Source organism: Eurypyga helias, unplaced genomic scaffold (genome assembly GCF_000690775.1).
Source record: "Eurypyga helias isolate BGI_N326 unplaced genomic scaffold, ASM69077v1 scaffold41803, whole genome shotgun sequence".
NCBI classification, from domain to species: Eukaryota; Metazoa; Chordata; class Aves; order Eurypygiformes; family Eurypygidae; genus Eurypyga; species Eurypyga helias.
Window position 1 is genome coordinate 42730 of NW_010242651.1, and position 13345 is coordinate 56074.

The 13345-nt window shown below is 48.9% G+C and overlaps 1 protein-coding gene across 1 annotated transcript; it reads right to left on the reverse strand.

Annotated features, from left to right (window-relative positions):
* Nucleotides 1-413: 413 nt before the first annotated feature.
* Nucleotides 414-5628, reverse strand: LOC104507765 (uncharacterized aarF domain-containing protein kinase 1-like; the record flags this gene model as incomplete). Its single annotated transcript, XM_010149145.1, has 4 exons — nt 414-678; nt 1912-2105; nt 5072-5269; nt 5479-5628. Coding segments are annotated over 4 exons (714 nt in total), but the record flags the coding sequence as incomplete, so codon positions are not given.
* Nucleotides 5629-13345: the final 7717 nt, after the last annotated feature.

The following is a 13345-nucleotide window of genomic DNA, read 5'->3' on the forward strand; positions in this document are numbered from 1 at the left end:
ACCCTCTGCCCACCTGAACAGAAATCAGACTAAAGAGACTGCAAAAAACTATAGAAACCCTATTGGATTTGAAAGGGACTTATCACCTCTGTCTCAGGGTCTGAGAAATGTTTTGGGGCATTCTAGGCAGGGATGGGATTCTCTTAAATTTTGTAGGATTGTTTAGGCAAGAGCCAAGGACAGGTTTTTTCTTCCAGTGCAGTCCCACTGGAATTGGAGTGGAATTTCCTCTGCTCAGATGGGGAAAGAAAGTACCCTGCCCTTCCTGGCACATGGTATCCCGCACCTCCTTTTCCTAAACCACAGAACGGCAGAGCTTCGGTACTGACTCCACTCTCAGCACACAGAGAAAGCTAATGCTGTAAGAGGCAAGGACAGTGCAGCAAGAAGGTGGAACAAGACCCAAAAATAGCCCACAGAATGGATAGAAACAGTCAGAAATGCAAATGTGCCACGGAGAGCAGAAGGGAGGGAGGGAACAGCCGGGCCTCTGCGACCAGTTCATGTCAGTACGTGGAATGGTGCATCCAGCTCAGGAGAGCAACGACCCAGTTCCCCAGCTGGGACCCCTTCAGCCACAGGAAGAGTTCATACAAGTTGATCTGCCACAGGCTCAGGGCTTCTGTGAGGGAGATGTGGGCCCTCCTGTACAGCGAGTGGCTCTTGCTCCTCTGGTACCTAGAATGAGAGAAACAGCTGCGTTAGATCCAGCAGGATGCAGCCCGGCAGGAAGGAGGCCATGGCATCCTCTGCTTCTGTGACCAGCTCTACCTCAGCTAACAGGGACAGGATCCCCAGAGCCCTTCCCAGTAGCACACTCAAGAGTCCAGCAATCCTGACACACTGATTCCAGGATAAGTAATTATCCTCCTTTCTTTAGAAGCAGAGGTTAACTGGTGCTTCGTAGGTCCCTCAATCAGTTGGGGAAATAACTGTTATTTCTTCTGCAAGAAGGAAGAATCTGAGGCAGAAGTGCTTTGACTCATAAGACTCACAGACAGAAATCACTTGCCCAACTCCTGTTCCTGGCTTTTAAACATCAGCCTGATGATCACAGTAAGCCCTAGCCTCCCCATCAGGCTGCAGAAACTGGCAGCAGGGAACATGCAGATCTTTCCCACACACAAATACTTTCCACTGGTGATGTCTGTAATGCACAGGAAGGCCCTTTTCCTTCTCTGGAGGAGACAAACCCTAAACAGTTACCCTAAGGACTCCAACTTCATCCCTGTCCCCAGCCCCAGGGTGAGAGACCTCTGGAGAGGCTGACAGGCCTAAGAACAGCACAGGCAAAGACTGAGGTGTGTAACTGAGCAGGGGTAAGACCACAGCACATGTGCTAATGAGGAGGAGAGGTCCACAGCTAAAACTAAGAGCTTAAGAGGTCAAGTTAGGCCTTATGAGGGCCCTGAGTGGGGAGCTCTAAGCCTCAATGGCCCTGAACAGCCTGGGACCTCCACCAACCCTCTGCTCACAGGCCCAAGGAGCTGCAGTTAATCTCAGGCCTGCACCTTCAGTCCCTGCCTGAGCTACACTGGAGGAGTAATGGTCCCCAGCTCACACTCTGCTGTCAAGCCCCTTGACCTGGACCTCAAGTCATACACTGACTTCTTGGCTTGACCTCAGCCCTGCCTTGCCATCACAGACCTGCCTGACAAGCACTGGACCTGATCTACAGATTGACTTTCTGATTTGATCTTGGGCCTGCCCTGTCGCCGTGATGTTGCATTATGATATGGACCTTTGACTGGACCTGACCACCATCTCAGGCTCTGCCCTTGCTCAGCTGCTGTGGGACCAGGTCCTGGCTGGCCTGCTGGCCCTGGGACATCCCCTCAGCTCCCGGCCCCTGGGGACAGCTGGCCCCTACTGCTCCATGGCTGGCTTCTGGTGCCTGGAGAAGAGACTCACGTGGAAACAGCTCTTATGCAGCAGCGAGACATGTTGAGGAAGGAGCTGGCACTGGCACGTGTGTGCAGGGCTGACTCGATCCCTCTTAGCAAGTCGTTGGTCTTCAGCAGCAGCAGCATCTGGCGCGGGATGTTGTTGAGGAGCTGGGTGATCTCGGGCAGGTAAGCAGCAGCGTTGGACCGGATCTCCACATCCTGCGGCCAGCAAGGTCATGGCAGAGGGAAAGGACAGAGAAGCTGAGAGTGCATGGGAAACCCACATCGAGAGGCAGCTGGGACTTGGCAGGAGGAGACGGTGTATTTCCAGACCACGACTCTCAGCCAGAACCTAAAGAGCTCTTTGTCCTGCTTTCCTGCAGATTCCTGGCTGTCCCAAGCACCCACAGCACATTCACAGATCACTCTGTGATACACACCCCACCTGCCCCTCAGAGGCCAGGGCATGAATCTACAAATCCAAATAGAAGTCCCTGGAACACGTGAAATCTCCAAAATCCAGCAAGACATGTGCAGAGGGCAGTAAATGACTTCTTACAGGAGGGAGGCTCCTTTGTGGGAAAGAGAAGGGAAAGCTCTAAAACCTTCTCTCCTCTGGAATGCAGGCTGGGCAGCCTGCATTTCACGATACGGGATCTCACACTCGCTCTTTGGGAATTTCAGGCTTACTATAAAGGAACAGACCTGCACGAGTCGAGGGTGCAGGCTGTGATGGTCAGAGATGTGTACAGCTCACACACCGCCATTGGCTGCTGCCAAGTAAATCTTTGTGTCCTCCTGCCTCCATCACTGACCAGATACACAAAGCTTCAGCAACAAGCAGCTTAGCTCTGCTAAATGTTAAATGTTTTGTTCCATTATCTGTTGGCAGAAAATTCCTCCCTGATTATCTCTCATCCCTTATCCTAGCCAGCATCACTACACAGCCTACTTTATTTTCTACACAGAGGTTTTCTTTTCCATTTCTTTTTATTTTTAGCTCCAGCTGCTTGTCCACATCACAAAACAACCACATGATCTGTCATCAGAACTGTCATTTTCTGTCAAGGGCGAAGCTCGTGCGCAGGGGAAGAAACGAGCTATGCCACAGGACCTGAGAAAAGCCCCTCGGCTGGAACCGCTGAGGGCTGCTGCAGGACGCAGCAAGACACATCCATAAAATCAGGCGAGATGAGGCTAACAGCCACCCTGAGCAGTCAGCTGCCTGGCCTCGGCGTAAGGAAGGAACAGCTACACCTATGGCAATCTTCACACATGTGTCTAGCCTGCCCCTAGAACTCTCCAGTGACGTGACTCAGCCTCTCCAGACCTTCCGCAGCCTCACTTCACCCGCCTCGCTGTCAGGTTTGGCTTTCCTCATGTTCCACCCCAATCTCCTCAGCTGAATTTAAACCCATTACTTTCTATCCCATTTGCAGCAGTCTTTAACAGATTTGAAAATCACTATAACAACGCTCCTCGACTCACCCTTCCATAGACTTTTTCTGCCCTAACTTGCTCAGACTTACCTCACAGGCTGCATCTGCTCGATCACCAGTCCTTGTAGCTTCCGACTGGACTCGCCCCAGCCTCATCGAACCTTTCTCCAGATGCAGTGCTCCTGGCCGGGCACAGCACTAGAGGTAACATTTTGTTTCAGGAGGGTTGCTCCCTTGTTTCACAGGCTATTCCCATGTGGATACATCCTCAAGTGCACTCTCCGGAGCTCTCCGCTGATGGTACCTGCCTACACAGTGCTTGGCTCCTGCTGCTGATAAAATCTTTCAAATTCACCTCTAAACTAAGGGCAAGGAGCAGCTCATTTCCTAATGCCACAGCAAATCCGCTCAGCTCCCCATTATCTGCTGCAGGATTATCCAGTTTCGGCATTAATTGTGTCATGTAGGCAAAGACAACAGAGCCGGCTCCACGCAAGCAACCCAGCGCAATGACAAAGTTCGTTAGCCCACAGGAGGCACCAGGCTGCTGCCACTATACCTCTGGCATAACCTTCACAAGCCAGTTTAGGATAAATACTGCTTATTAGCTCAGATTCAACACCAGCCTTGTAATATCAGAGCCAGTTCTGTGTCAATTTGCTTTGGTGCCTCTGCATCTTTTTTCTGGAGCCACCAGCTCCAGAACGCGCCAGATCCAGCACAGATCTGCTAGACAGTCACTGCATTATTTCTGATACGCAGAAAATTAACTCAGGTAGGAAGCAATGAAATAACTGGGGGCTGAGGGGTCCATAACCCAAGGTATCTGATCTACTCGTTGCTGTGGAGAATGGCAAGGCAGTGCAGCAAATGCTGCCGCATCCGTCAAAGTGAAACGCCAACTCATAGGAATTTTGAGAAGACAATTTCACAGGACAATATTATAATGCTACTTAAGTGAATTTCACCCTCCCTACTACAAATGCGTGCAGATAAAAACAAGCCGTGGGTACAACATGTTTCTACCTACAGACACTAGTCCCTTGGCTGAAATCCTGTATGCTCATCTCTAAAACCAGCGCAGTTGGCAGGGGCCGCTACTCTTCTTACGGCGGCGGTGAGCGTGGCAGGAGCGGGAGGAGGCGTGAGAAGGATCCCAGCATGTGTGGATAGCAAAGGGTGGAGAACGTAAGTGGCAATTTCTTAGATTTGTAGTGATTGAGTTGACAGGATCTGCAGTTAAGCAACCTTGACTCCAAGTTAATAGTGTTTCTGACTGGGAGGTAATTTCCAAGGGTTTTTAGGAGTTTGTATCAGTGACGATAGTCATTTACATGAATAGTGATAATGCATTATCCTTCTCATGTCTTCCCACTAAGCCTTTATGTCTCCTCTACCTTAACCTATCCTCCTTGACGGTTCCCTTCACAGCTGCATTCCACACTTTTTTAAGAAAAGGCTGATCTCCAAATGTTTCCCCTGCCAGAACAGGTGAACAATTAGCCATTAAAATATTATACAAAATTTAAGCAGCCCAAGCCAACTGAAACTGGGAAATTAAGTTCAGCCACTATAAAACACATTGCAGAAGGAGTCCTGGCTTTTCCTAGGTCAGCTATCAATGCAGAATTTGCTGCCAGCGGATGCCCAGCACGGCTGTGATATCTGTGGTGGAATGGTTACAGCAAAGAGAGGTACCCGAGGACAAGGAGGGACACAGGACAGGGAAAGGAACACAGAACCTACCTCGCTGGCTGAGACAGGCAACCGGTCAATGCCCTTGTTGACAGACTCCCAGGACCTGGCGGTCAGCATGCAGGCAAAGAGAGGGTACAAATCCCCCGCCCCGAGCCGCCGGCTGTACTTCTGCACCCTCTTCATATCAGCCTTGATGAGGGCCTGCCAAAGGCGGCAGTAGTCCATGCGGAATGAGTCGCTCAGCACCTGGGGAGGGAGACATGCCCTCCAGGAGTCCATAGAGGACGGGGAACTGGGGGTGACAGCCTTGTGCCCTCTAGCTGTGCCCCGTCCCCCATTCCAGAGTCAGGGAATATCCTTGCAGGGTAATGGGAGTAATAAGCAAAATGTACTCGTTCGGACCTGAATCCTACAGGCAGCATCACAAGGCCCTGGAAGCCCCCACAGCTACGTACCTGGTAAAGTCCATGGTCCAGGAGAATAATGTGGGCCTTGCCGGAGGCTGGGCACTTCTTCACCAGCACATTGCCTGGGTGCGGGTCACAGTGCACAAAGCCGTTCACAAAGATCATTTCGCTGTAGAGCTTCCCCAGGTTACGAGAGATCTGTGAGGAGACGGGAGATGGTCACAGACTGCCACCCAGAGCAGCGTGCTTGCCGGCGAGGGGAGACAGCCCCGCGTGCCAACACCGCGGGGAGCGAGCGTCTGGCACATGCTGATGTCCCCATGCAGAGCTCTGGCAGCTCCTCACGTTGACAAACGCACCGGGTGGCTGCTGGCATCTACCGAGGGGTGACTCCAGGCATTCAGGGAAGGATACACGCAGGGGGCACCAGGAGGGTGTTTGTGGGGTCAGGGGTTATTTAAGGACACTTGCCTGGCATATAAAAAGAGAAAATAGCTGTGAGTAGGAAAGGGGTTTCTGGGGCTGAGGAGGAAAGTGGGAGAGCAGATGGGGTGGGCAGGCATTCACAAGGAAGGAATGGGAAGAGCTGCTGGGGCGGGTGAGAGACGGCCAGGAGGAAGACTCAGATGTTTCCATCCATGGATAGCAGCAGGACCCAGCGAAGAAGGGGTGGGAGGAGACTCAGCCTGTCCATCTGCTTGCTAGAATGAACATGGGTTCCCTCTCCCCTCCCTCCATCCCACTGTCCCCCACTTTCCCCCTTGCTTTCCTCATCCCCATGCTAATCCAATTTGCGATGTCTGTGAAGATGAAGCAGCACAGAAAGGCTGTGCAAATCATCTTGTCACTGCTGTGTCCCTCCATGCCACTGCTTCTTATCACCAAGAGATGTTATTAAAGTTAAAAACCTCCTAGGAGCAAGCAAACATCCCCAGGGCCCAGGATCAATCCCCCACATGCACTAACACAGCAGCCTTGCCCTGACATCCCACCGCCAGCCCTCCCTGCCATCAGAGAGCGGTGCGGTGCTCCACAGCAGAGTGCTGAACAAGCAATTAAAAGACAATTGTTATAAATGATTCCAAGCATTACCCAGACACACAGTGTAAGCAGGGAACAGGCAGCTGTCCCCATAAGCAGGGGTGGTAGTAAAGGTGACGGGGATACTAACAACAGTTCATCCTGCAGAAAGCCAGCCAGCCAGGGAAGGGCTTGCTCTGCCCACCTCTGTGAAGAGCATTCATTATGAACAGTGCCCAAGTAGCTACAAATGAGGAGGAAGAACAGGAACCCTTCCTGCAGCACACCAACAGGGACAGCTGTAGTGCCAAGTGGGACAATCCTCCATCCCTCAAGTGGAACCTGGAGCCATTGCTGAATCACGGAGAACGCTGCCCTCATGCCAAATCCCACACAGAGATGGGGTAGCCCAGCCTTGCGGTCTCCTGTAGTGCAGCTCCCCTGACGCCACTAGAGCAATGAAGTGACCCTTGCAGGTCTCTGAGACCAACAGGCTGCAAAATTGCATAGGACCAAAATACCAGAAGCTGTGACCTCCTAGAAGAGCTGACAGCACCTGCTGACAGCCCACGGAAGTGCCAGGTAATCTGCTCTAAGCCAGTCCCACATTCACACAGCCTCCCAGGGACTTGCACACCAGGAGGAATGGACCTGGATATCACGACTGATCATAGCACCAATCACGACACCAGCACACACACTGAGGACATGTTGCCCTCTCTGCCTCAGCTGTTCACCCTCCAGGGACCTGGAAGAGCACAGGATTATTGAAGATGAGCCCTTGGGGACAGTCTGGGGCACGACGTGATGCCTCATACCCATTAAACACAAGTCTGAAGAGGGGCTATCAGTTCTGCAAACCTGCTGCTTGGTCATGGCTAAAGCTATTAATTTGGGGCACTGGAGTATGGGCTGCTTCAGAGACAGCAGACTCTCCTTCTGTGCTGCAGTAATGGCACAGCTTGGGCAAGTCAAGCAGTGGAACAAGTTGCTCAGAGAGGCTGTGCAATCTCCACCCTTGGAGGTTTTAAAGACTGAACTGGGTAACACTCTGAGTAAGCTGGTCTGACCTCATAGCTGTCCCTGTTGTAGCAGGAGGTTTAACAGGAGACCTCCCAAGCTTCCTTCCAATCCCAAATATCCTAGGATCCTACATAAACACCTCTCATCAAATTATCCATACCAGCCTCCTAACAGCATCTTATGGTATGGTATGGCTGCAGGCTGCGGGTGCAGGGAAGGTCTCCCCTCCTGAGTCACCATCAGCAGACAGGTTACCAAACAGATCTGTGGTCACAGCCTTTTGCAGCCCATGACCCAGCACAAAAGAAGCTTTGGGATTCATCTTCCCATGAAAACACATGGGTCACAGCCCTGTTCAAACCCACAGGCTGGGTCATGGGTACAAGATCCCCATCCTCTCTCTCTCCCTGCTGTACTTGCATTTACCTCTTCCCCAGCATACAACCTTGAGTATCTGCAGTAGTTCATTCATTGAAAATAGACTTTATGGCTTCTTTAAGAGAGAGGAACACATTCTGTATAATTTAGTTAGCATACAGAAGGTATGTTACAGGGATTTATGATGTAAGCACAAAACAGTCTTCACTTCTGGGAAAAAAAACTACCCAGTGTAAGAGATGGAGCTGTGCTGCCCACTAAAGTATTTTTGCACATTTTTGTCTGTTGACACACTTCTAAAATAGGATAAAAATGAAATTAAGACAGAATTCAAAACAAGAAAGGAAGGTTATATTTCTAGGGCTTAGAGTGTAATACATGAATTGCAACTTATCATTACAATTCAGACAAAGGGAGTTTGTGTTTCTGGAGAAAAAGTTTAGAGAAAAAACCACAAACCTTTATAAACATTAATTCTCCAGCACTGTGCCCCATCACTATGGGCCTTTATTCCACACTTCTTGAGAAGGCCACTGGGTAAGTAACATATACAGAATTCACTTTGGAAGAATGCAGTTAGGTGAAATGAGAAAACAAACGTGTGAAAAGCTCTGCTGAGGAGAAGGGAGGAATTCCACATGCATTTAGACTGTGTAAGACCTCAGGGTGAAGGTGCATCACACATCAGACAAAAGGTTGCAATGATTTACAGAAGCAAAGACCAAAGTAAACACACAGACATTTTGTTTTGACACGGAGAGGTCATCATTCCTTTCCCTGTTTATCATCCAACACAATGAGGTCCTTATCATGACCAGGGTCCCTCAGCACTGTTCTGCCGCACATCGTAAAAAAATAATCATCACCCTTGGAACCCTGCATTCACTTCCAGACACCTCATTAACAGAGAGATGCAGATTACACAGAGTGAGTTCAGGGAAAGCAAATAAATGAGCAGGATGCAGGAGGAATTTACCAAGGGAAAAGATTCAAAGAGCTGAAGATTCTGAACTTGGCTAAGGAATGGCAGAGGAGGAGCAGGCTACCGATGTTTGCAGGTTTGATTGGCAAGGAAGCAGAAGCACTTGTAGCACCTACAAGACATACAGCTAGGCAGAAAGGGGTGTAATCAACAATGGCACCATTTAAGCATAACACATAAGAAAAAATCCTATGCTAGTCAGCAAGCAGAGCTGAGCTTGATATGTCAGGGTGACCCCAGACTCTGGCTCTGGCCAGAGGCATGTCCTTGCCTACTGCCAGAAGGTGTGTTATTGCCTAAAAGAAGTCAAATTAGACTGTCTGCTGCAGCAGAACATGATGACTACAGTCACCCAGTGAGCCTGTGGCCTCACCAGTCAATGCAAATAGCAACCTGCCACTGCCACATTACGTGACATGGCCGTGACACTGTGTCAGGCAAACCGCGCATTTCCAGCCCAACGTTTTCATTTTGAAAAAAATGTAGCTGAGGAATAAGCAGATTGCAGACAACGAAATGGAGAGTCAGCAGCCTGGGAAAAGCAGTGGAGTGACAGATACATGCATAACAGCCAGTCTTGGAGTAACTCTTCACCAAACTAAGCGCAAAAGTTCATTTTATGTACTCAATATGGCAAGGATGCTACATGTCACAAACTATCCTACGTGAGTTACAAGCCAATACAGAAGAAAATAAGGATGCAGCGCAGACATTAAGCATTGTTATTGTACAGTGTCACATAGTGTCTCTATAAACTGGTCAGGTTTGCTGGATATAAGTAAGACAGAAAGCATGACTATGGAAGCTGTTCCAAAAAATCACTCTTTAGATGGTCAGAACCTTTCCCCTAAATCCCAGCCTAATTTTAATGAGGTATAATTTAAACCATTTCCTTAGCTAACATAGCCCTAGAGTTTAACTAGTTCCTTCCCCCTACAGTATTTACTACTCCAAAGTAGTAGTAAGACAATTATCAGCATAAATACCATCCCATTTCTATAGGATACTCCTTTATCTGCTCTGTCCCAGACGTCAGCCTGCCTTTTACACCGTCGCACTGCACTGGAAACACACTCCCTGTGGTTGACTAATATCCCAAAGTTAATTCCAATATGTCACTTCCCTCTGATAAACTCCCAGCATATTTAAGAAACTATTCTTATTAGTTTTTAAGCATATGGCTTTTCACTTGGTATTGCTCATTTCCCTTTCTATCACTTCAGTCCTCAAGGCCACCAAGTGCTATTGCCACTCTGGTCCTCCTCTACAATGACAGAACCTCCCAACTTGGTGTCATCAACAACCTCCTTCACACAGTTCTGTTTGTATCAAGGTCATCACTGAATTCGTAAAATAAGATCAGCTTAAAGAGCAAACCTCACAAAACTCCACTACTGCAATTTCTCTCCACCACAGACTCAGTTTCTTTGCAATTTCCTGACTAACCCCCACCTTTTCTAGGTAACCAACTCATTTCCAGTGTACCAAGTATTTTATCAAGTACACCCACTGCATTTCTGTCACCTAATTCAGAGGATCCCAAGCTGTAGTACAGCAGGCAGCAGTGTACCGAGAGATCCGTGGAGGGAGGAGGGAGATCGTTTTACAAGGGCCTGTAGAGACAGGACAAGGGGTAATGGGTACAAATTGAAAGTGGGGAGGGTTAGATTAGATATCAGGAAGAAGTTCTTCACAGAGAGGGTGGTGAGGCACTGGAACAGGTTGCCCAGAGAAGCTGTGGATGCCCTGTCCCTGGAAGTGTTCAAGGCCAGGCCGGATGAGGCTTTGAGCAACCTGGTCTAGTGGAAGGTGTCCCCGCCCATGGCAGGGGGGTTGGAACTGGATGGTCTTTAAGGTCCCTTCCAACCCAAACCATTCTAGGAATCTTGTCTATATACACAGCTGCAAACTGCTGCTGCCATCAGTTTTGAAAGCCTAGACAACCTCCTGCCCTCACATAAAAGTAGCACAAGAAGCTACTTTCCATGAACCCACATTGTATCCCCTTGGGTACAGACCCATGGCAGCAAACTCCTGGGCACGCACCAGACCCTGTATGCAACCTCCTCTTAGCAAATCAGCACACCCTGCTGACAGAGCAACCTGCCGATAACAAAATACTGGGAAGTCCATCACAAATGAGTACCTTTATAGACACCAATATGTAACAGCTAGCAAGAAACCTCTCAGGAAGGAAAGAATGCGTGCAAATTGGAGCCTATGAATACTTCTACAGTAAAAAGATGGCACGTATATCATGTCCATGGGTAGCTGAAATGTAGCAAACCAGCCTGGGTTATGTAGGGAACCTCACTGATACTTTCCTGGCCTTGTGAGCAAGCTGGGGTGGTCCTGGCTACATGCCTCCAACTGACAGGAAGAAAGGCAAAGAAAAAAAATCCTATGACGTGGTCCTGTAGAGCTGATCTCACCACCTGCCTCCGATAAGTCCCAGATGAAACTGCCTGATAGAGCATCATCCCTGCCTGTCCCACCTCCATCTATGACTGTCTCTTTAGATCAGGAGCAGATACTAGTCTCCAGCCTTAATTTGGCTGTAATATTTGCCAATTATTTTAAGAGATGGCGACACTAACTTCTATTGATCTCATTAAAAGTAAAGGTCATTGTGCAGCTCATTTCTCAGGGCTCAATATTACCTCCTGAGGCCAAAATAATAGCATTGATTTTGGAACTTTAATCGAAGGTTAATTGGATTGAAGAGTGTATTGGGTTTTTGCTTTCTTTCACTATTGTTATTACAGCCATCATCTAAGGGTTTGCTTAATCCTGCTAGGGCAATCCTGCCCAATTAAACTGGTGTCAAATTAGCAAAGGGTGTGGATGGAGAATAGCCACAATTTGGAGCCTGCTCTGTGTCTCTGCTCTGAAATGGCTCTTGTCCATAGCAGATTAGGATGGTCACACACACGAGATCCAATTTCACACTCTGCCCTCTGTGATCCAGTTGTGAAGATCTAAACACAGTGTTCTGTAATGCAGTACTATCACTATGCACTGATCTAGCATCACAGCAAGGTGATGTCTGGACACACATGATGTCATTAAGATACAGGAATGGTTTTTAGGACTCCTGGAGTGCACTCCTAGCAGGCCCCATATTCTCTGTTGGGGACTGAGGAAATTATTTTCCTGCTCAATGCCCCTTCTTCCACAGCATTTAAGTGGGGAGAAATACTCTGACTCATCTGCCCAGGGAACTGCCGGACTAACTTAATAAGTTTCTACAGATTCTCAAAAGCACACAGGTAGAGAAGACCAGTCACTGTTTATTTAATTGTTCCTTGCATCTCTGTCAGACCCCAAATGGGCATGGGGATCATTCTCCCTTGGCTTTAAATGTAGTCGTATTTCCTTGGATTTCATGTAAAGCATCTTGCTGAGATGTAAGCAATTGATTGACACTGATGCTTGAGACTGACTTTCAGTAAGAACCGTGTTCCTGTGTAATTTAACTCTTCTACCTGGTGTCTTTGCACAGTTCAGAAGCTGGAAATGCTAGAGGTCACTATCCTTGCTTACCAGTGCCTTGTGAATTTTCACTGAGCTTCAGATAAGAGGAAATGTGGGAGAATCCGCGAGGAAACCTCTCCCCAGACTAAATCAGCAGGTGCAAAGAGCAAAAAATAGCCATTTTCTCTAGAAACAGTGTTCTTATCCAGGTTCCATTTCACCTAACACTTGAGTGTTATAAGCTCAAATACTTGAGATATGAGAGGTTTCCACACTTGCGCTGACAAAGGGATCTCGCCCTGGGAAATCCAACTTCAATTTTAGCAGCTAAAGGCAGCAGCTTCCAAGTCTTCAGAAGGCTCAGGCAAGAAAGGAGAGGTGGTGGCGTAGCCCTGGATGTCAGGGAGTGTTTTGCTTGTCTAGAGCTTAATGATGGTGATGCCAGGGTTGAGTGTTTATGGGCAAGAACCAGGGGGAAGGCCAACAAGGCAGGTACCATGGTGGGAGTCCTTACAGACCACCCAACCAGGATGAAGAGGCAGACGAAACATTCTGTGAGCAGCTGGGAGAAGTCTCACAATCGCCAGCCCTTGTTCTCGTGGGGGACTTCAACTCACCAGATGCCTGCTGGAAACACAATACAGCAGAGAGGAGACAGTCTCAGAGGTTCCTGGAGTGTGTGGAAGAGAACTTCCTGACACAGCTGGCGAGTGACCCAACTAGGGAAGGCGCCCCCTGGACCTGCTGGTTTTGAACAGAGAAGGGCTGGTGGGTGATGTGATGGCTGGAGGCCGTCTTGGGCACAGCGATCACGAAATGACAGTTTTTGATTCTTGGAGAAGGAGGAGGGTCAGCAGAATGGCCACCTTGGACTACTGGAGGGCAGACTTTGTCCTGTTTAGGAGCTTGATTGACAGAGTCCATCCTGAAGGGGAAAGAAGTCCAGGAAGGCTGGACATTCTTCAAGAAGGAAATCTTAAAGGTGTCAGGAGCAGGCTGTCCCCATGTGCCAAAAGATGAGCCAGCAGGGAAGAAGAC